This window comes from Carcharodon carcharias, chromosome 26, assembly GCF_017639515.1.
Source record: "Carcharodon carcharias isolate sCarCar2 chromosome 26, sCarCar2.pri, whole genome shotgun sequence".
Classification (NCBI taxonomy): domain Eukaryota; kingdom Metazoa; phylum Chordata; class Chondrichthyes; order Lamniformes; family Lamnidae; genus Carcharodon; species Carcharodon carcharias.
The window spans coordinates 7354751-7376234 of record NC_054492.1 but is presented as its reverse complement, the minus strand read 5'-3'; the positions used below and the strand labels follow the sequence as shown (position 1 = coordinate 7376234).

At 42.1% G+C, this 21484-nt stretch overlaps 1 protein-coding gene across 7 annotated transcripts in view; it reads right to left on the bottom strand.

The window, feature by feature from the left end:
* Positions 1-21484, bottom strand: part of arnt2 (aryl-hydrocarbon receptor nuclear translocator 2) — a 355307-nt gene that overhangs the window by 4127 nt on the left and 329696 nt on the right. For 4 of the 7 annotated variants that reach the window (XR_005941439.1, XM_041174967.1, XM_041174965.1 and 1 more), the window contains exons 17-18: positions 8872-9017; positions 3825-3956 (exon numbers count right to left, since the gene is read on the bottom strand). Coding sequence is in view for 4 of the 7 variants with exons in the window: in XM_041174967.1 (XP_041030901.1) it covers positions 3858-3956; positions 8872-9017 (245 nt within the window). In the remaining 3 variants the exon portion in view is untranslated. Of the gene's footprint in view, positions 1-3824; positions 3957-8871; positions 9044-21484 lie in introns of those variants that run through there. The other 3 variants (XR_005941438.1, XR_005941437.1, XM_041174968.1) reach the window with 2 other exon arrangements.

The following is a 21484-nucleotide window of genomic DNA, read 5'->3' as shown; positions in this document are numbered from 1 at the left end:
TGGTGAACCAGATAAGTTTTTACAACAATCAATGATAACTTCATGGCTATTGTTACAGGCACCAGCTTTCAATTCCAGGTTTCTAATTAATTGAATTTAAATTCCAGCAGCTGCTATGGCTTTTGAACCATTGTCCCCACGGCATTTGCCTACTGCACTATCGTCTCCCCGTATTGAACCTTTATCCTCACTGGCTTACACTGGCTCCCGGTCCAGCAACACCTCGATTTTAAAATGACCATCCTTGTGTTCAACTCCTTTCCTGGCCTTGCCCCTCCCTATCTTTATAACCTCCTCTGGCCCTATAATACTTTGAATTCTCTGTCAATTCTGGTACATTGTGCATCCTTGATTTTAACCTCTCCATGATTGGCAGTTGTGCCTGCAACAGCCAAGGTCCTTAGCTCTGGAATTGCCTTCCTAAACCTCTAGGCCTCACTTCCCGCCTTTAAGTCACTTCCTTAAACCAAATGTCTTGGCGAGTTTTTGGCCCCAGTCCTAACATTCCTTTGTGTTTTATGTCAAATTTTGTCCAAAAATGCTCCTGTGAAGTGCTTCGGCTGTTATTACGATGTTAAAGGTGTTATCAAAATGTAACTTGTTGTTTAACTGTTACAGTGAAACTCCATTATTGGCTGCATATTATTGTGAAGGACTTAGAAGGTAGAAATAACTCAAATACAAAGATACCCAAAGAAGGTTTGGGACAAATTCTGCACTATTTGCCAATATGAATTTTGAAAGTTATTTCAAAGTACATAATTTGACACTAAATAGCAAAAGGAAATTGTTTGAGAGATTTCACTTCATTGATATTAAGGGTGCGAGAACCTAAAATTATTATGGCCTTATTTGCCTTTTATTTTGTCAGCTACAATGAAAATGATTCAAAGGGAATTTCATGCTACAACACCATCAAAGCAATGCATTAGCAGGATTAGATCCTACAAACTGATCAACACAGCAGCTCACAGGCTTGTAAGCAACATGAATAATCTTAAGCCACACCTCTCAATCTAACATGGGAGAATTTTGCCCCGTTCGGGGGGTTGTGCGAGGGCAGGCGTGGACCCAATCAGCGCCCCTGATTGAGTCCGCGCCGCCGTTTTAGGTGAGCAGGCCAACTAAGGTCCGCCCGGCGTGACATGCACCCGGAAGCGCTGAGCGCTCCCTGTGCGGGTGGGGGGAGGGTTCCGAGTCGGGGCACAGAGGTGTCTCAGGGACATTAGTTTAAGTTTTAAAAATGTACATAAAGGAGAGAAGAAGTTTTACGACATGTCCCCTCATGTGACAGTGTCACATGAGCTGGGACATGTCAATGAATTTTTATAAAAATTTTTATTCAATTTATAAACACTTCATGAAACCTCATCCTGCCCGCTCTTACATTTTATCTTGTTCTCAAACTGTCGACCGACTTGTTTCTATCTATTCACTCCTATCTCTTCATAGAGATTTCACGCAAGTTTAAATGTTTAAAGCTAACACAAACAGCTCTAATTCCTTCAACTTTTTCTTCATTTCTGTAGTTCCTGAGACTAGGCAGCATCTATACCGCCATCTCTATTGCCAAAATAATTTTTCTATAGTATGCTGCCCGCATAAGTTTGGATGGGCAGCTGAGTTTATTAGGTGAATTAGTTTTTAAATGGCCTTAACAGGCCTTTGACAGTTCGGCAGGCGCGCAGCCGACTCTGCTGCGGGCCCACCGAACTGAAAATCTAAATGATGCTCAGTGATGTCGGGACGCAAGCCCGCGTCATTTTACGCCTCGGCGAGTAGGCCCCCTCCCCACTGGCCGAACCGAAAATTTCGGCACTGTTTCTTTGTCAGGTTTCTCGCAATACCTGTTCCTTCATCTTATACCACAATGTATTCATCAATTAAATGCCAATACCAGATGACCATTCTGTCAGAATTTATGACTTGTTTCCTTAGGTCAAACATTAGAAAACTGGAAAGTTAAAGTTCTTCCTTTAATTGCTAAAGGGCACTCCTCTTGGTCAGATTTTAAATGTACTGTCTTGCTCAGCAAAGTGGCAAAGACTGAATTCTCATCCTCAATGTGTTGTTGTAAATCAAATGAGGGAAGAAAGATTTCCTAAACAATATTGGAGTAAAATTATGCTCATTTGATGCTGATCTTGAATGAAGAGAGATGTTTACCTTCTACAATTTATTTATCTACGTAATTTGGAAAACTCCTAGTCAATCAGACTATGGTACCATTTAACATCTGCAGTGCTATCTAAACAAAATCAATAGGGAAAGGTTTCAAAAGCCACCATTACAATTTTCATTTTTTTTAAAAATAATCTTTTGCAGTGCCTGAATGTTTAGAGAATGCAACAAGGTTGGAAAGCTAATGTATTAATTTTCATTAACTTCATGCTGGACCTGTAAGTGTGATGAGGTTATTATACTGCACAGGCGATAATAAAGTACATTTCAGGGAATGGTATAATTTTGGATACAACTTGGTTTATTGTAAGGGATCTGTTTTTTTCAAAGAACACCTTAAGCGATTTCACATATTTGGGTTAAGAACTAGTTTTTAAATCATATTTTTTTACTAATATACATTATAATCATCTAGCTTTCTGGAGAGTAAATAGTATGAGTTAAGAGGGACCACCATCTTAAGCCATTATTGTCAAATTATGGCACTGCAGGACCCTACACCTGACCTAACTTTATACATTCTTGCATATAATGCTTGTTATTTTGTTGCTACTGATGAACCTAATACAAGAATAGTCCATCCAACATATGACTGAAAAAAAACACCACTGAGGACTTGTCCAGACTGTATCACATGTAATACATACCACATGCAATCATGTGTGCAAGACACTGACGTTAAAGCATGAATCTGAACATCGAATGGCAACGTTTACAATTTTAATAATGAATATAAAAGTGAGCACTTGAAGAAATGCACTGATTTTAAATAGTCTAATACATTCTAGGCCAGCAGTGAGATGCACCTCCCTGGTGAGGCATGGGATGCTAGAGAATGGCATACTCACACTGATTTGCCTGGTAGGGTGAGAGGAAGGGAAGGGAAGTGTTTCGCTGGTCCCTCCCTTCCTCTCCGGAATTTATATTATCAAGATAATGGGCACTTTCCTCTTTTTAAAAAGATAAAAAAAATTCCAATGTTGATATTTGACCGGTTTCAGTTTTCAAAGGTTTGGACTATCCTGGAACTTGCAGGAGGGATTATCTATGACCCAGTGATTAAAGCAATGAAGGCTGTGTGTTTGAGCAGTTGTATCAGAGAGAGAGGAAGAATGCAAATGGTCACTCATGTCAAACAGCTACAGTGTAAAGGAAAAATATTCACTGTTTGTTGAATTTTTCTTCCGATCAGAGTTGTCGCCTATGAGTGGCGAAATATCGCATTTTCAATTTAATTTTAAAGTATTTGCTTAATCAACAAAACTGAAAAAAGGCCAGATTATAATTTGCCTTTTGTTGCCTCATGTAGCTTAGCCTTTTTTATGCTGTTTCTACAGCAGTGTTTAAGTGCTGTTAAGAGTGGTTAGATTTCAGATATATGTGTTACATTCTAACTGCTAACAGCTGGGGTACGATAATCGTTTTTCTCACAGGGTTAGGGGAATGATCTTACAAAGTTTGGTTAGACTCTGGTATTCATTACCTGCACACGTTTCTCCTCGCTCCCCCATTTCCCTGCCTGGAATCTATGACATGGTTTGAAAATGTTACCGAATTGAATCCATTTGGTTTTATTTAAGTGGCTCAAGTTTTCTCAAAAGAGTTTCTTAAGCCAAAAATCTTTGCCGCAATTATATGCTCACCTGTCACTGAGCAACCACCGGGTTATTAGCCATTTATTCAGAAAATGATGGGAACATGCTTAGATCAGCAAAGTCCTCATTGTTGTAATTGCCAGTCCCCTGTGTTGGATCTCCAAGCATGGACAACATATCCTAAAAGTAAAAACAAGCACGAGCTTTAGAGTTTTGAAAGAGTTAGATCCTATAGAAATACAGAATATAGAAAATCTAGTGCAAATATTAAATCATAGAAAAATATTACCACAAAAGACACTCAGAATTAAAACATGCAACTTACACATGCAGCTAAAAATGACTTAACATACATGCAAATGCAATTGATGAAGATTAAAAACTTGCATGACGGTGTAAGACACAACAACCACTCTGGCCTGGGGTTACTGCTCAGTTGCACTAGATTTTCTTGGCGCAATTGCCCAAAGTTGGTGTAATTGATATAAATGATCATGGAATTTTGTGCACAAATTGCATTTAGGGCAACTCACATTTCCATTAGCTTCTGTGCTAGTTTTGAAAGGTTGCGCTATAAGCAGGCCTCACCCACCAAATTGGCCACACTCCAGAGTGAATTAATCACCACTGGGAGTATCCCCTCATTGCTCTCATTTCCAGGCCTTCTAGGAGGCTCCGAAAATTAAGTTGGATCATTCGGGCACAAGGACACTAACTGGTATGTTTTAAAAGGTTTTGATTATTTTACAAATTTTCTAAGGATTGGACTACTTTAATACAACCTAACCGGAAAATAACTGTTTTCTTAAAGTCATTTTCAGTCAATTAAAATCGGGTTACTCACAGGTGGTGGATTGACACTGATTTACAGAAACATTATTATTTTTGGGATAAACCCATTTTTAGCTGTATTAATCAAACTGGACATGTTCCTACTCTAAAAATATCCCTTGGTATACTTAAAAGTAAAATTTCTTCAAAAAAATTACGTCTTAAAATGCTTGATTGCTCTGGATTAAGTCAGGTTTTCCGTTTGGTGACATGCAAATGGGTTTGAACAGATACTCAACAAAACATTTTTCAAGAAAGGTGCAATTTGTACCAGAATCACTGATTGTGTCCAAAATGGAAACTCTACCCCAATATTCGGCCCCACAAGAAAAATGGATTATCCCACACAGGGGCTCTGGATTATGCCTCACAAAAGGTCTAGATTATCCCACACAGGAGGCAGTATTTAATGCAGGTGACGAGACTCTGTTCCGCCATCTAGAGAGCAGGGCAATGCCTTGCAACGCACCCTTCGAGAAAGGCCCACCAAATTAAGTGTCCATCCGACACTTCAGTGACCAGCGGTGGGCCTTCTCCAGGACAAAGGACCCCAGGAGCAGAAATCTCAGCTCCGCCAAGAGCTGCTGGCTAATCAGAGGCAGTAGCTGTGCAATGCAGGCAGCATCATGGAAGCAGTGGCAGCTGTCAGCAGTGCACTCACCAGAGGTCCAGGATTGCCCAGGGACCCAGGTCATAGATTAGCAAGGGCAGGATGGGAACACGGGGTGAGGATTGGCAGCAAGGGCAGTGGGTGGCCCTCAATGGACACCCCCTTTCCCAATGTCGTGTCCCTTGATCTGGCACTGAGTACCTGACAATGAGGAACCCCCCCCCCACCCCCCCACTGGGACTTTGCAAGCAAACTCAATAGGGCTTCCCGCATGGTGACCCATCTGCCCACTGCTGGTTGAATACCAGTGGCGCCGGGATGATGCTCTTATGTGGGCATTAACTGCCCACTCAATGGACTTCGATTGGCGGTGGAGTGGCCATCCATGAGCCTTCCTGCCCCAGACTTAAGCAGGGCACAGGCGGGAAAGCAGTAGGGTGCCCGCTCACCACACTCTTGGCCAATTAAGTGCTCCCTCGCCTCCAAACTCACCTCGGAGGAGGACATTAAATGCCCCCAGAGAATTTGAGTTGACCCTACCTTGTAGGATCCTCCTTATTTATAAAGTGATTTGCATCCTCCAAACACTGCAGGGATATCGAGAGGACCCAGGGAAACTATGGGCTGAGCACACATGTTAATTTCACTACGGGCTGGATTTTACAGGGCGCCGTGGTCCCCAACTGACTGGCTAAAAAGTTGGTGGTGAGGACGCCCACCATAGTGACGGCTGCCCCTCAGCCATTTAACGTGGGAGCAATGTTAATTACTTTACGCCAAGACTTCTGCTACTATCTTGTCCCGCCTTAGAGAGCTGCCGGCCAATTGGATAACTGGCAGCTCTGTTGTCCCAGCAGCGCAAGGCAGGAGTGGTAGCCACTGATGCACGTACAGGCAATCCTGACGAAAAGGACTTAAGTTAAGTCTAGGGTATCGCCAGGTGAGGGACCAAGTTTGAGAGGCAGGTGGGTAGTAAGGTAAAGGGAGAAGTATGACCTTGGTGGGGGAGTTAGGGGTGCCTCTGATGGGCACAGGGGACCTGCAAAGGAGGTTCCTCCGCACCCATTGCCTTGAAGCCAGCCCACATAACTAAAGCTGCTTGGCTTCCCACATAGTGTGGGTCTCCACCAGCCATGGGTAAAATAGTGGCAAGAGTGGGATGAGGCCATTAATTGGCCAATTAAGGGCCTCAATAGGCCTAACAGTGGCGGGCTGCCCGACATCTCCACCGCTCCACATAAACTTTCAGACAAGTCAGGGGTGTGCAAGTAGGTGGGCAGGCACCCGTCCTGTCTTCAAACCCACTGGCAAGGGAGTGTAAAATCCAGTGCTATGACTCTGGAAGTAAGCAGTGTTACATGTACTCTCCTGCTTCAGTACTGAAGAAAGGCAATGGTGGGGGTGGGGGTTGGGGAGTGAAACCTCAGTTTGTGAAAGATGCGGAATGAAAATGGCTCTAAGAGGTAATTAATAGCAGCATACAGTGTTGCCAACCACCCATTTAACAATCTTCTGTATTAACATTGCTTTGCCCTAGGTCCTTGTACAATAAGAACTGTCAAGACTGACTGCTCCATGTGAAGTCCATAGGAATTCAAGTTCTTCAAGCATCTTAAACAGCAGACACACTGTTCTACCTGTGTGCTGACCGAAGATAAAACAATTGTATAATTCCTTATCCCAAAATGAACCTATAAAATGACCATAAGACGTAGGAGCAGAAATTAGGCCATTCAGCCCAACGAGTCTGCTCCGCCATTCAATCATGGCTAATAAGTTTCTCAACCCCATTCTCCCGCCTTCTCCCCGTAACCTTTGATCCCCTTACCAATCAAGAACCTATCTATCTCGGTCTTAAATACACTCAATGACCTGGCCTCCACAGCCTTCTGTGGCAATTCACCACTCTCTGGCTAAAGAAGTTTCTCCTCATCTCTGTTCTAAAAGGTCTTCCCTTTACTCTGAGGCTGTGCCCTCGGGCCCTAGTCTCTCCTACTAATAGAAACATCTTCCCCACGTCCACTCTATCCAGGCCTTTCAGTATTCTGTAAGTTTCAATCAAATCCCCCCTCATCCTTCTAAACGCCATCAAGTATAGACCCAGAGTCCTCAAACGTTCCTCATATGTTAAGCCTTTCCTTCCTGGAATCGTTCTCGTGAACCTCCTCTGGACCCTCTCCAGGGCTAGAGCATCCTTCCTGAGGTACGGGGCCCAAAATTGCTCACAATATTCTAAATGCGGTCTGACCAGAGCCTTATAAAGCCTCAGCAGCACATCCCTGCTTTTATATTCTAATACTCTCGAACCTTTAGAAAAGCACAAGCTGAGTCCTAAGAGCCCTCCTGTCAGTAAACCAAATAAGTCACAATGATCTACCAAAAGAGTTTGTAGTTCACTCACTTTTCAATCTGGGACCAATGCTGACAAAGCAGTTGACTGAGGTCTAAGAGTCCTTGGCAGTATTGTGTGCTAATTTCCTCTGCACCAACTGATGTCATTTAGGGTTCAGCAATCACAGATTTCTTGGCCTTACTGTGCTTGTTTATCTTATATCTGAATAATGTGAGTAACAGACTCACATGGCCACACTTCAGTAATGAGAATTGCATATGATGAGAGTGAATGTCAGTGATTGTGAATGGACTATTTCATTTTACACAAACCTTACAGCTTTTGGAATGTGCTGGTGCAGACTTACTTGCTCAGCTGTTGAGGAACTTAGATTCTTTTTGATGCATGCCATATATTTCATAGATAGATATCAAGAGGCGCACGATCACCACAGGAGAACTGGGAAACACTACACAAAGTATAACCTTCCAATTTGTGCCATAGTCTCTTGGATCCTAGTACTACACTGTTCGTTTCTGCCCACTTTATTTGATTGTTACCTGGCTGCTCAGGGAGCACAGGGTCACTTACTACATAACCTGGAGAGTTTTTAAATTCAGTTTTGGATGTGGGCAGCAATGGGATGGCTGATATGTATTGCCCATTCCTAGTTGCTTGTGGTTAGATGCAATTGAGTAGTTGCCAAGATCACTTCAGAAGGAAATTAACCACATTGGTTTGGGACTGAAATCACATTTAAGCCACACTGGATAAGGACGACAGGTTTTCTTTCCTAAGGGACATTAGTTGGGTTTCCATTACAAGTCCTCAGCTACATTGTCACTTTTACAATTGCCAGCTTTCTTATTTCCAGGTTGAAAAGAAAGAACTAAATTCAAATTCTCAAACTGTCATGGTGGGTTTCGAACTCGTGCAGTGTTTCCTCAGGACCTACTGAGCAAATTTTACTCCTAACATGTGATGGTTATCAAATGAACGGTGGCACATTTCTGGAACTTGCCCGTTCACGTGAGTGAATTAAGAGTGAGTTTACCTTTTCCAATTCATAAACATCAGAAAAGTACCATTTTATGCTAATATAGGAAATATGTGGAAATGACATGAAAACCAATTGTAAAACTATGCTGCATGGTGTTGCTGGGAGTAATTATGTGATGTTGGCAGAGATTTTAAGGTGGTCACTGGTTGAATTCCAAACATACGTAAATTCCTGGCTGAGTACACTGAGTGAGCAGATTGTCTGAGGAGCCGTGTAGTCATTGAGATTTGAGAAACAGGTTAATATTTATGCAGATGCTCACCTGGAAGACCTCAGGTTGTCCTTGTTGTTGATGAGTATGCTGCTCATTTGCCTGTTGACTGTGATGCTGGCCTTGCCACTGAGACCATACAGCCGAGCCTTCAGATGATCTGCCCGGGAACTGTCCACTACTCTGTCCACTCTCAGCTGTGGGCAAGATTTCAATGCATATCCAAAACATTTAGGAAATATACAGTATAGTCAGAGAAATGACCACAACCGATGAAAAACTAAAAGTTTGAACAAATTTTACTGGGCTGACAGATGTTGATCAACATGCAGCATGTTACAAATTCCAAAAAGGATATAAACACTATATGAACAAAACAAAAACTCACACTGAATACATTAAGCAGCTAATTTCTTTAACGATGTTTTAAGAAACTAATGAATCTACCATGACATTGATGACAGTATATTGAAGATAACAGTGGGGAGAGGGTGCAGGGAGAGGAAAGCTGTGGGAGACACTAATAACATCAAAGGCTTTGCCAGGGAAAAAAGCAGCAGCCACACTAAGAGCTTAGATTACAGACCTGATGACTGGAAACTTATTGAGGAACATTTTCCTCCCCGTTAGGGGGGTGCGGGGAGATGTGCGGGAGTGGGCACAGGCGGGTAGCCTCCGATTGGTGCCCCTGGTCGGGGGGAGGGGGGGGGGGGCGCGCTGCCATTTTACATGGGTAGACCAATTAAGGCCCGCCCAGCGTGACGTCTGTCAGGAAACGCTATGCGCTCCCTGTGCAGGCTGGTGGGGGGGGGGATTCCCTCAGCCGACAGTGTGCACTTTCCTGCATGCGCACAAAGAGTGCACACATCTCCCTGAGGCAAAGTGCTGCCTCAGGGAGATTGGTTTCAATTCAAAAGTTGAGAGGAAGGTAATAAAAAAATTTCCCTGACATGTCCCCACATGTGACACTGTCATGAGTTGGGACATGTCCTCAACTTTTATTTAAACACTTGATAAACATTTAAAAAGCCCTCATGAAACCTCATCCCGCCCGTGGATGAGGTTTCATGCTTTTTCCGAGGCCCGCCTGGGCTCCCGGCCTGCTCAACGACCCTAATATTGGACGGGCAGGTCCATCAATCAAGTTAATTAGTTTTTTTAAATGGCCTTAATAGGCCGAACTGAAAGTCTAAGTGACGCGGGGTGATGTCGGGATGCACGCCCAACGTATCCCCGCGTTATTAGATGCGCTGGCGAGCGGGCCCTGCCCCCGCTTGCCAACTGGAAAAACCTGTCCAATGAAAAGACCAAAGCTCAGCCCAGAAAGAGAGTTAGACTCAGGGAGCATAACCACATTAAGCACACCCCCAACAGGAGTTGGATAATTTTATGAGTGAGTTCGAACTTTCTCTTCCATTTTTCCTTTAACCTTTTATATATTTATATTCACCTAATTTTTTCATTTTTTAGGTGAGACATTCCTTCAGATTATGTGTCCTATAGCCTCATGTTCCTTGCAATCTGGAATATAAGCTTTGCTACCCAAATGTAGTTAAATGATCAAATGCCAGAGGGGCCATAACACAGTATGTTGCTGTGGTTAATGCAATATCACACATACATATCTGCTTTCTTTATGAAAAGAGGGTTTAAAACTCACTCCATCAAGATGGGGCACGACTGCAAGCCACAGTCGATTTATTTTACATAAAATACAGGAATGAACAGAATACAATTTTCACTGTGTGGTCAGGTAATTTCCTGTGCTCCTTGGATAATTGAAAAATAATAAGACACAAAACTTTACTGACACTTAAGCATTAGCTCACTCTCCAATCAGGATGCCAGGGCTCATTAGGCCATTTTGTGTGTGACAGTGTGAAAGGGAGGGAGACAGCATGAAAAAGAACGAGAAAGGGAAAGCACAGGAGTTCTATGACCTCTGCCTTCAATCCATGAGGTTACTTGCTGAGCAACTGATCACCAAGGGCCCTAGACTGGCTCTCCCTTTAAATGGTGAGCAAACAAAACATTAATCCTTGTTTAAATCACCCAGAATAACTGCCGATCAACAATGACTAAAAGCAATCCTTTCCATAAAAAGCATCCTATGCTGCCAGCTATACTGACCATTTTAAATGACTAACGTCCTGAGGTTGTCCCATTGCTTTAAAGGTACAGATATGGGCAAAAGTAAACAGCATTAATACTAGTATATCTCTGCTGTGACTTCCTCTGTGGGTAGGTTTAAATTAAGATCGCTATCAGCCTGGTTTCATTTCCGCCAACTTTACATTAAAACAACAACGAACTAAATGTAACTTTGCAGAAATTTTAAAAATTAAAAAATCTGGTTCAGGTAAAGACTGAATTGCTGTGATAAAGTTATTTTCTATCTGTTAAATCAGCTAATGACCACATGATTTCTGAAAGGACTTTCAAAGTATATTTTGAATGATTTATTGGTTTCTTTCTCATTCCAATTTAAAATCTCTCATTGGCCTTGCATTTCCCTAGTTTTGAAACCTCCTCCAGTCCTATAGCCCTCTGTGATTTCTGCACACTTCCAATTCTGACTTCTCATACATCCCTGATTTTCATGATTCCACCACTGCTGCAATGTCTTCAGCCACTGAGGATCTACTCTCTGCAATTCTCTTCCTAAACCTCTCTGCCTCTTTCTCTCCTCCTCTAAGCTTACTTCATTGACCAAGCTTGTGGTCACCTGTCCTATCATCTCCTTACGTGATTTGGTAGCAAATTGTTTTGATAACCTTCGTGAAGCTGAAGCACCTTGAGAAGTTTAACTATAGAGCCAATAAATGCAAGTTGTTTACTGGTAGCTGATTCCTGGCTAATTCCTGACTTGCAGTTTTTGTAAGTGGTTGCTACTTGTTCACTGACAAGTTCCCACCTGTTCAAGTTTGTTTTAATGCTGTTTTGTGAATATATTTGGACCAGTTAAATTTTTCATATATTCTGCTTGTGTGGTGCTTTTAGGTGCAATAGACACTAGAATAACTAAGGGTGGGGAACATGTTTCCACACATAGAATTCGTAAAAGATGGAATATTTTACCAAAGGCAGCTATTGAAGCAAAGACTATGAAATTATTTAAATAGGGAATGGAATAGTATTTGAGGAGGAGGAACATGAAAAGATACCAGGTGATGACATTGGAGCTCAGTATAGCTTTAATAGGAAATCTAGCAAGTGGCAGTTTGGCTCAGTCAATAGCACTTTTACCCAAGTCAGAAGGTTGTGAACTGAAGTCTCACTCGAGGACTTGACCACATGACCAAGGTCAACACTTCAGTAGAGTGCAGCACTGTACAGATCAGCCATGACCTCAGTGAATGGCAGAATGACCCAAGGGCCTGAAATGCCTATTCCCCTTCCTAGCTCATTGCTTGTTATGATTTGATTAGCTACTGTGTTTGCCCACATAACAGAAACCATATTTTATAAGTAATTTATTTGTGTTTGGCACCATGAGGACAAGAATTACAATATACTAATGCAATAATTTTCTTTGGTAGAGGGATGGGTCTTCTCTGGTCAGTAACTGTTCCATTAAAGACTGCAGTACAGGAACAGGAATGTATCAGGGCATCACAGGGAAGCTGAAAAATTTAGAATGAGCCTTGATGTGTAGCATGTGAATAGGTTTCCTGTTCTTTTGTCTCCATTTTTTGAAACTGAGCTACTAGGCCCTGTTCTAAAGATAGTAACAACCCCTCCTAAAAATCCCATGCTATCTAGCAATGGCTTATCACTTCTAATTACATCAACAGCATAAACTGGAGATTTTCAGGTTCATTTGGTTTAGACTTAAGAAGTGGATATGCACTGAAAGCAGCCCTTCAAACTGCAAAAGTTTGAAACTTGTCCTTTGGACATACAGTAGCGTTACAACATACATATTCCTGAACATTCAGCATGTGTTTGGGACTACGCTAACATGGAACTTGGTGACTTCATGGGGCCTTTTGTTAACAGGCTCATCTAATTATGCAATTTTTATTTTTCAATTCTCAATAATAAATCAGTGACCATAGTTCCTCCATTGGCACTGTAATATAAAAAAAAATGAATAAAGCGTTTTGAGATGGTTTGATGACATATGACAAATAAATCCAAATAATTCTTTCTTCATGATTCCAACATGACCTAACATGACAAGCAATTAATTTAGATGAGAGATCTGTCTTACTCACCTGAGTTGAACATAAATAAATTCCTCAGCCTAGCTCAGTTCAATCAATAAGAACAAAACAAAGAGTGCTCAAAGCCCCTGAACTCAGCAGAGTCCATTACACAGTAGCATTATATCAAAAAGATGTGTCAGGGATCAGACTTTGCACTTGCTGCATTTTGATGGAGTAGTTTGGTTCCAAGGCTATTGATGACTTTGTATTGAACAAATCCCCATTTCCCAAGATATCTGAACACAGAGAGAGAGAGAGAGAGAGACAAGAGGCCATTAAGGAGCACGGAGAGAGAGAGAGACGAGAGACCATTAAAAAGCATGGAGAGAGAGAGAGGGAGACAAGATGTCATTAATGAGCACGGAGAGTGAGAGAGAGAGAGATGAGACACCATTAAGGAGCGCGGAGAGAGAGAGAGAGAGACGAGAGACGACTAAGGAGCATGAGAGGGAAAAGAGCGTTGATAGCAGCTGATTGGTGAATAGGATCGGAGAGTATTTCTAGGTTTTAAAGTAAAAGTAAAATCTTTAGTTTAGGTTTACATTTATGTCTCTAGTCTTCTTTTTCTCCTTTTCTTAAAAATAGCTTGTTAATTATAGGATTGATACTGGTGTAAAAAATAATTACAATAAAATGTAAAGAATGAGGGATTCTTCAAATGTAAAGAGCAGGGATACTAGAGTAATTAATTAATTAGAATACGATAGCGATGACAGGATGGGTGATGTGCTGCTGCTGCAGCATGTGGGAGCTGCTAGACAGCAAGGTGATGCAGAGTGAACCCATCTGTAGTAAGCGTTTGCAGCTTGAGGAACTTTGGATCTGAGTTAAGGAGCTGGAATCCAAGCTGCAGACATTGTGTCACATCAGGGAGGGGAAAAGTTACCTTGACACTTTGCTGCAGGAAGCGGTCACACCCCTCAGATTAGGTCATTCAAATTTGGTCTGTGATCAGGATCAGGTGGGTGTGACTATGGGTGAAGCAGGTATGGGGGCCCAGGGGGTAGCGTTCGAGGAGCCTCGGCCCCTGCAACTGTCCAACAGTTACAAGGTTCTTGCAAGCTGTGTGGACGAGAACAGAGATTGCAGGGAGGATGAGCAAATTGACCATGGCATCATGGTACAGGGAGCCATTGAAGTGGGGAGAGAGAATAGGAACGTAGTAGTGGTATGGGACAGTATAATTAGGGGGATAGATACTGTTCTCTGCATCCGTGAGTGTGAGTCTCGAAGGCTGTGCTGCCTGCCCAGTGCCAGGGTTAAGGAAACCTCCTCAGGGCTGCAGAGGAACTTGGAGTGGGAGCGGAGGGATCCAGTTGTCGATGTCCATGTTGGTATCAATGACATTGATAGGACTAGAAAGGAGGTTCTGCTGAAAGAACTTGAACAGTTAGGAGCTAAATTAAAAAGCCGAATCTCCAAGGTAATAATCTTGGGATTACTACCTGAGCCAAGGGCAAACTGGCATAGGGTAAATAAAGTCAAGGAGTTAAATGCATGGCTCAAAGATGGTGTGGGATGATTGGGTTTCAGTTCATGGGGCACTGGTACTCGGGTGGAAAGGAGCTGTTCTGGTGGGACGGGCTTCACTTGAACTGTGCTGGGACCAGTGCCCTGGTGAATCGAATAACTACAGCTGTACTGGGTGCTTTAAAATAAATAGGGGGGTGGCACGGTTCTGGAGAGGGGATACATAGGCTTACAAGCAAAAGGATATGGCAGCATTGCAGGGCAGCTATTTAGGTAATGATACCCAGAGTATGACAGGAAGGGACAGAATGAACAAACATAAAAAAGCAGTAAATGGGGTCAAAGGGGGAAAAAATGGTAAAAAGGCCAAATGAATGGCTCTTTACTTAAATGCACATAGTTATTTGGAACAAAATAAATGAATTAATGGCACAAATAGAGGTTAATGGATATGATCTTATAGCCATTACGGAGACATGTTTACAGGAGATCAAAGCTGGGAACTAAATATTCAGGGGTATGTGACTTTTTGAAAGGACAGGCAGGAAGGAAAGGGGTGGTGGGGTAGCTTTGTTAGTACAAGATGGAATAAGCACAATAACAAGAAATGATCTTGGATCGGAAGATGTAGAATCCATATGGGTGGAGGTAAGAAATAACAAGGGGAAGATGACACTGGTGGGAGTAGTTGATAGGCCCCCTAACAGTAGCTATATTGTAGGACAGAAAATAAATCAGAAGATAATGAGGGCATGTATAAAAGGCAGTATATTAATCATGGGTGACCTTAATCTTCATGAAGGTTGTGAAAATCATATTGGCAGAAGTAGTCACGAGCAAGAATTCATGGAGTGTATTCGGGACAGTTTCCTACAACAATATCTTGTGAATCCAACCAGGGATCAGGATATTTTGGATCAGGTAATGTGTAATGAGGCAGATTTAATAAATGATCTCAGAGTAAATGATCCCCTAGGAAACCATAACATGGTTAAATTTAGCATTCAGTTTGAGAGTGAGAAACGTGGGTCAGAAACAACTGTGCTAAATTTAAATAAGGGTAATTACAAAGGAATGAGGGAAGAGTTGGCTGGAGTGGACTGAGAAAGGAGTTTAGCAGAAAAGATGATTGATGAACAATGGCAGACATTTAAGAAAATAGTTCATGACTCACAACAAAGATATATCCCAGTGAGGAAGAAGGAATCTAGGAAGGGGATAAACCAACCATGGTTAACCAAAGAAGTTGAGGATAGTATCAAATTGAAAGAAAAAACATACATTGTGGCAAAGATTAGTGGTAAGCCAGAGGATTGGGAAAGTTTTAAAAACCAACAAAAGATGACCAAAAAATAATAAAGAGGGAGAAGATAAACTTTGAGGGTAAACTAGCAAATAATATAAAAATGGACAGTAAGAGCTTCTTTAAATACATAAAAAGGAAGTGAGAAGCCAAAGTAAACAAAGTAAAGCCTTAGAGAACGAGGCTGGGTAAATAATAATGGGGAACACGGAAATGGCAGAGGAGTTGAATAAACACTTTGATCCCGGGTATGGAGGGATTTTCTTATGAGGAGACGTTGAGTAGGTTGGATCTGTGCTCAGCAGAGTGTAGAAGAACGAGAGGCAACCTTATTAAAACATATAGGATTCTTAGGGGCTTGACAGGGTAGATGCTGAGAAGTTGTTTCCCCTTGTGGGAGGGTCTAGGGCCAGAGGGCATAATCTCAGAGTAAGGGGTTGCCCATTTAAGACAGAAATGAGGAGGAATTTCTTCTCTCAGAGGTTAGTCAATCTGTGGAATTCTCTACCGCAGAGGGCTGTAAAGGCTGGGTTGTTAGTATATTCATGGCTGAGATAGACAGATTTTTAATCAGTAAGGGAATAAGGGTTATGGGAAAATGGCAGGAAAGTGGAGTTGAGAATTATCAGATTAGCCATGATCTCATTGAATGGTGGAGCAGACTCAATGGATCGAATGGCCTACTTCTGCTCTTATGTTCTGAACAAAACTGCTCTTCATAAAAAAAACACATAAGTAAAGGCTTAATATTAAACCTACATCTCATGAGTCTGGGGAGAAAAAGATAACCAATCTCAGTGTTCTTCATTGTTTCAATGTTGGATATTCTCCACAAATAAATTAGGCAATCATCCAAATGAAGAGAATTGGAAGATGCTGTCCTCTTAAGGAATTTCATTTGGTGTTCATCTCACATAAGTCACATGATTTCCCTTCTCTGACAATGAATATGCAGCCTTGTTTTTTTAATTCATTTATGGGATGTGGGCATCGCTGGCTGGGCCAGCATTTATTGCTCATCCCTAATTGCCCTTGAGAAAGTGGTGGTGAGCTGCCTTTGTGAACCGCTGCAGTCCATGTGGTATAGGTACACCGACAGTGCTGTTAGGGAGGGAGTTCCAGGGTTTTGACCCAGTGACAGTGAAGGAACAATGATATATTTCCAAGTTAGGATGATGAGTGGCTTGGAGGGGAACTTCCAGGTGGGGGTGTTCCCATGTGTCTGCTGCCCTAGTCCTTCTAGATGGTAGCAGTTGTGGGCTTGGAAGGTGCTGTCTAAGGAGCCTCGGTGAGTCCCTGCAGTAATTCTTGTAGATTGTACTCACTGCTGCCACTGTATGTTGGTGGCAGAGGGAGTGAATGTTTGTGGATGAAGTGCCAATCAAACAGGTTGCTTTGTCCTGGATGGTGTCGAGCTTCTTGAGTGTTGTGGGAGCTGCATTCATCCAGGCAAGTGGGGAGTATTCCATCACACTTCTGACTTGCGCCTTGAAGATGGTGGACAGGCTTTGGGGAGTCAGGAGATAAATTACTCACTGCAGAATTCCTAGCCTCTGACCTGCACTTGTAGCCACAATATTTATATGGCTAGTCCAGTTCAGTTTCTGGTCAATGGTAACCACTAGCATTTGATAGTGAGGGATTCAGCGTCCATTAACCACAACCATCTTCCTTTGTGCCAGGTATGACTCCAACCAGCGGGGAGTTTTCCCTGATCCCGCTGATTCCAGTTTTTCTAGGGCTCCTTGACGCCACACTCCGTCAAATGCTGTCCTGATGTCACTTCACGTCTGGAGTTCAGCTCGTTTGTCCATGCTTGAACCAAGGCTGTAATGAGGCCAGGAGTTGAGTGGCCCTGGCAGAACCCAAACTGAGCGTCTGTGAGCAGATTATTGCTGAGTAAGTGCCGCCTGATGACACTGTTGATGACCCTTTACATTACTTTACTGATGTTCGAGAGTAAATTGATGGGTAGTAATTGGCTGGGATGGATTTGTCCTTTTTGTGTACAGGACATACCTTGACAATTTTCCACAAAGCGGGTTAGATGCTAGTGTTGCAGCTGTACTGGAACAGCTTGGCTAGGGGCACGGCAAGTTCTGGAGCACAAATTTTTGGCATTATTGCCAGGGTATTGTCAGGGCCCATAGCCGTTGCAGTATCCAGCGCCTTCAGCTGTTTTGCAGAGTGAATCAAATTGGCTGAAGACTAGCATTTGTGATGCTGGGAACCTCCAAAGGAGGGTGAGATTGATCATCCACTCGGCACTTCTGGCTGAAGATTGTTGCAAATGCTTCAGCCTTATCTTTTGGACTGGTGTGCTGGGCTCCCCCCTTACTGGGGATGAGGATATTTGTGGAGCCTCCTCCTCCAGTGAGTTGTTTAATTGCCCACCACAAATCATGACTGGATGTGGCAGGACTGCAGAGCTTAGGTCTGATCTGTTCATTGTGGAACCAATTAACTCTGGTCTGCATTTCCGCCTCAATTAGAAAGAGAAAGTTATGCCAAGTTAGTAAAACAGCAGGGAAGGAGTAAGAAAACTTCATGATATGGAGACTGAATAAGCTGGAGGAGTTTAAGAGGACTGCAAGGCAAGTAATCCTACTTCCTAGCTTCTTTCAATCCTTCCCATGCATATTACAACAACAATGTGCATTTATATAGAGCCTTTAACACAGCGAAATATTTTGCAAATGGGTACTTAGATTAAAATCAATTTGGAGACAAAAGAAGATTTTAAGACCAAGCTAAAAGCTCGGTTAAAAAGGTAGGTTTCAAGCAGTGTATTAAAGGATGAGAGAAGTAGACAGATGAAGGGAGGGAATTCCAAAGCTTAAGGTGTGGACATCTAAATTATAATCAGTCTGCAAAACCATCTTGATGCCATGATGCTCCAATACACATTTGCTTTTTAATACAGATTTAAATATCAATGTTTTAAAGAAAACAGGTTGCTTACAGTGAACAACGGGTGCTTTTTCACACTGCCTGGAACTTACTGGACAGTAAAATAACACGAATAAGCTGAAATTAGTTTGGGTGGAGATAAGAAACAGCAAACAAAGGAAAAAAGTCACTGGTGGGGGTAGTTTATAGGCCCCCCCTAACAGTAGCTACACTGTAGGACAGAGTATACATTAAGAAATAATGGGGGCTTGTATGAAAGGTACTACAATAATCCTGGGCGATTTTAATCTTCAAATAGATTGGAACAAGTCAAATTGGCAAAGGTAGCCTGGAGGATGAGTTCAGAGTGCATTTGAGACAGTTTCTTTGAGCAATGGCTTCTGGAACCAACCAGGGAGCAGGCTATTTTAGACTTTGTAATATGCAATGAGACAGGACTAATTCATGACCTCATGGGGGAGAATTTTCTTGTTGCTGGCGGGGTTGGGCAAGAGTGGGTGTGGGTGCGCAGCCAAATGCCGCCTGCGATCGGCTGCACGCCACCATTTTACGTGGGTGGACATGTGTGCAAAAGAGCACAGAAGTCTCCCTGAGGCAAAGAGCTGCCTCGGGGAGATCAGTTTGATTTTTAAAAATTTTAATAAAGACAAAAAAAAAATTTTAAGATATGTCCCCTCAGGTGACAGTGTCACATGAGCTGGGCATGGCAATGAATTTTATTTAAAAATTACTATTAAACTTTAAAAACCTTCATGAAGCCTCATCCCATCTGTGGATGAGGTTTCATGATAAATGCGAAGGCTGCCTAGGCTCTTCGCCAGCCCGCCAACCTTAAGGTTGGACAGGCAGCTCAGTTAAGTATTTTAATCGATATTTAACTGGCCTTAATAGGCCTTTGACAGTTTGGCTGAATGACGCGCGGTGACATTGGGACACACGCCCAACGTCACCACTCGTCACTTTATGCATTGGCAAGTGGGCTCCACCCTTGCACGCCGACTAGATTCTGCCCGTAGTAAAGGATCCTCTAGAATTTCACATTCAGTTTAAGGGTGAGAAATGTGGGTCTAAAACTAGTACCTTAACCTTAAATAGAGGCAGTAAAGACAGAGTTGGCTAATGTGGACTGGGAAAATAAGTTAAGCAAACAACATTTTATCTTTGCTTTTGCTGTATTCATTGGGAATAAATAAACAAATCATGATTTGATGCTCAGACCTTTATGGAAAGACAGGATTTGTTTCCCAGTGCCTTGAAACAGTTGAAGGCTGTAGCAGAGAAAATGGGGGTCAACTTAAAATCAGGACCTAAGAAGGCAGATTGTTGAAAAATTGGCTTGTCACTTGAAGATCAAGAAAGAAAAGAGCGGTTCTGCTCGTGTTCAGGTAGAACTAGGCAAACTGAATTAGAAAAACAAAGGGAAATGAGAAAATTAAAAATGAGAAAGCTTGAATTAGAAAGAGAAGGAAAATAAAGAGAAATGGAAAAAAAACTTGAATTTGAAAGAAAAAGAGGAAAAATAGAAAGGGAAAAATTAGAATCGGAAAGACAAAAGCTCAAAATGCATGAATGTGCATTGGAGGTGAAAGGTGAAGATGACCTAAAGTAACCTCCTTGTACTTTTGGTTTGGTGAAGAATATTTGCTTGGTACCTAAATTTAGTGAGGAGGGAGCAGATCGAGAAATTGCCACAAATTTGAATTGACCTAAACAATCTTGGCAATGCCCTGAAAGAGTGCTTTTGTAGGGAAAGTTTTGGAGGTGTACTCATCTCTCTCAGAAGAGTGCTTATGTAACTATGGCATAAGGCATTGGCAAACGGACAAAAATTTATAAACTTGAAAGGAAACAGGGCCAGTCCAATGTGGAATTTGGTAGTGAGAAGGAAATGATGTTTGATAGGTGGTATGGATCGATGAAAGTTGCAGAAGACTTTGAGAATCTTAGGGAAGTGATTCTGAAGGAAGAAATTGTTTCTTTTAGTTTGTTGGTCTCCATGGGAATCATAAAATTAGATTTCCAGCATCTGCAGTATTTTGCTTTAGTTTTTACTCTTCTTTTCTCTGACAATCAGCTCTTGCATACAGATCTGGATCAAGGGTAATAGGTCTGGAATACAGCAGTTCTGAAAGTTTATGAACAGACTGATGATCAGGCTTTTGCTGCTGGATGGAACTACTGATAGCTCCTTTAATCATTTTGCTCAGGATTGGGAAAAGGTTGATAAGGTGGTAATTGTCTGGAGTAAGTTTATAATTTTTTCTGTTAGTTGGACAAATCCAAAAAGAAACCTACTTTCCCTTTGCTAGCTATAATATGTAGAGGACAATTTTTTTTTTTACTTGTGGTAGCACATCAGTCACCTGCTATAGGAATGGGAGGCTGCTGTGACTAATTCTGGGCACCATTCTTTAGGAAGATCTTGGAGAGGGTTTGGAGGAGATTTACCAGAAGGCTACCAGTGATGAGGCACTTCAGTTAGTGGAGAGACTAGAAAAGCTGGGATTTCTATATTTAGACCGGGGAAGGTGAAGGGGAGCATAATGGAGGTGTTTAAAATTATTAGGGATTTGATAGAGTAAATAAGGATAAACTGTTATCAATGACCAGAGGATGCAGATTTTAGGTAATTGACAAAAATAAACAGACCCTACATGAGGATTTTTTTTAAACTTAGAAAGTTGCTGGAATGTACTGCCTGAAAGAATTTTGTAAATAGGTTGAACAGCAGCTACTAAAAGGAAATTGGAGAAGTACTTGGAGGGAGCTAGGA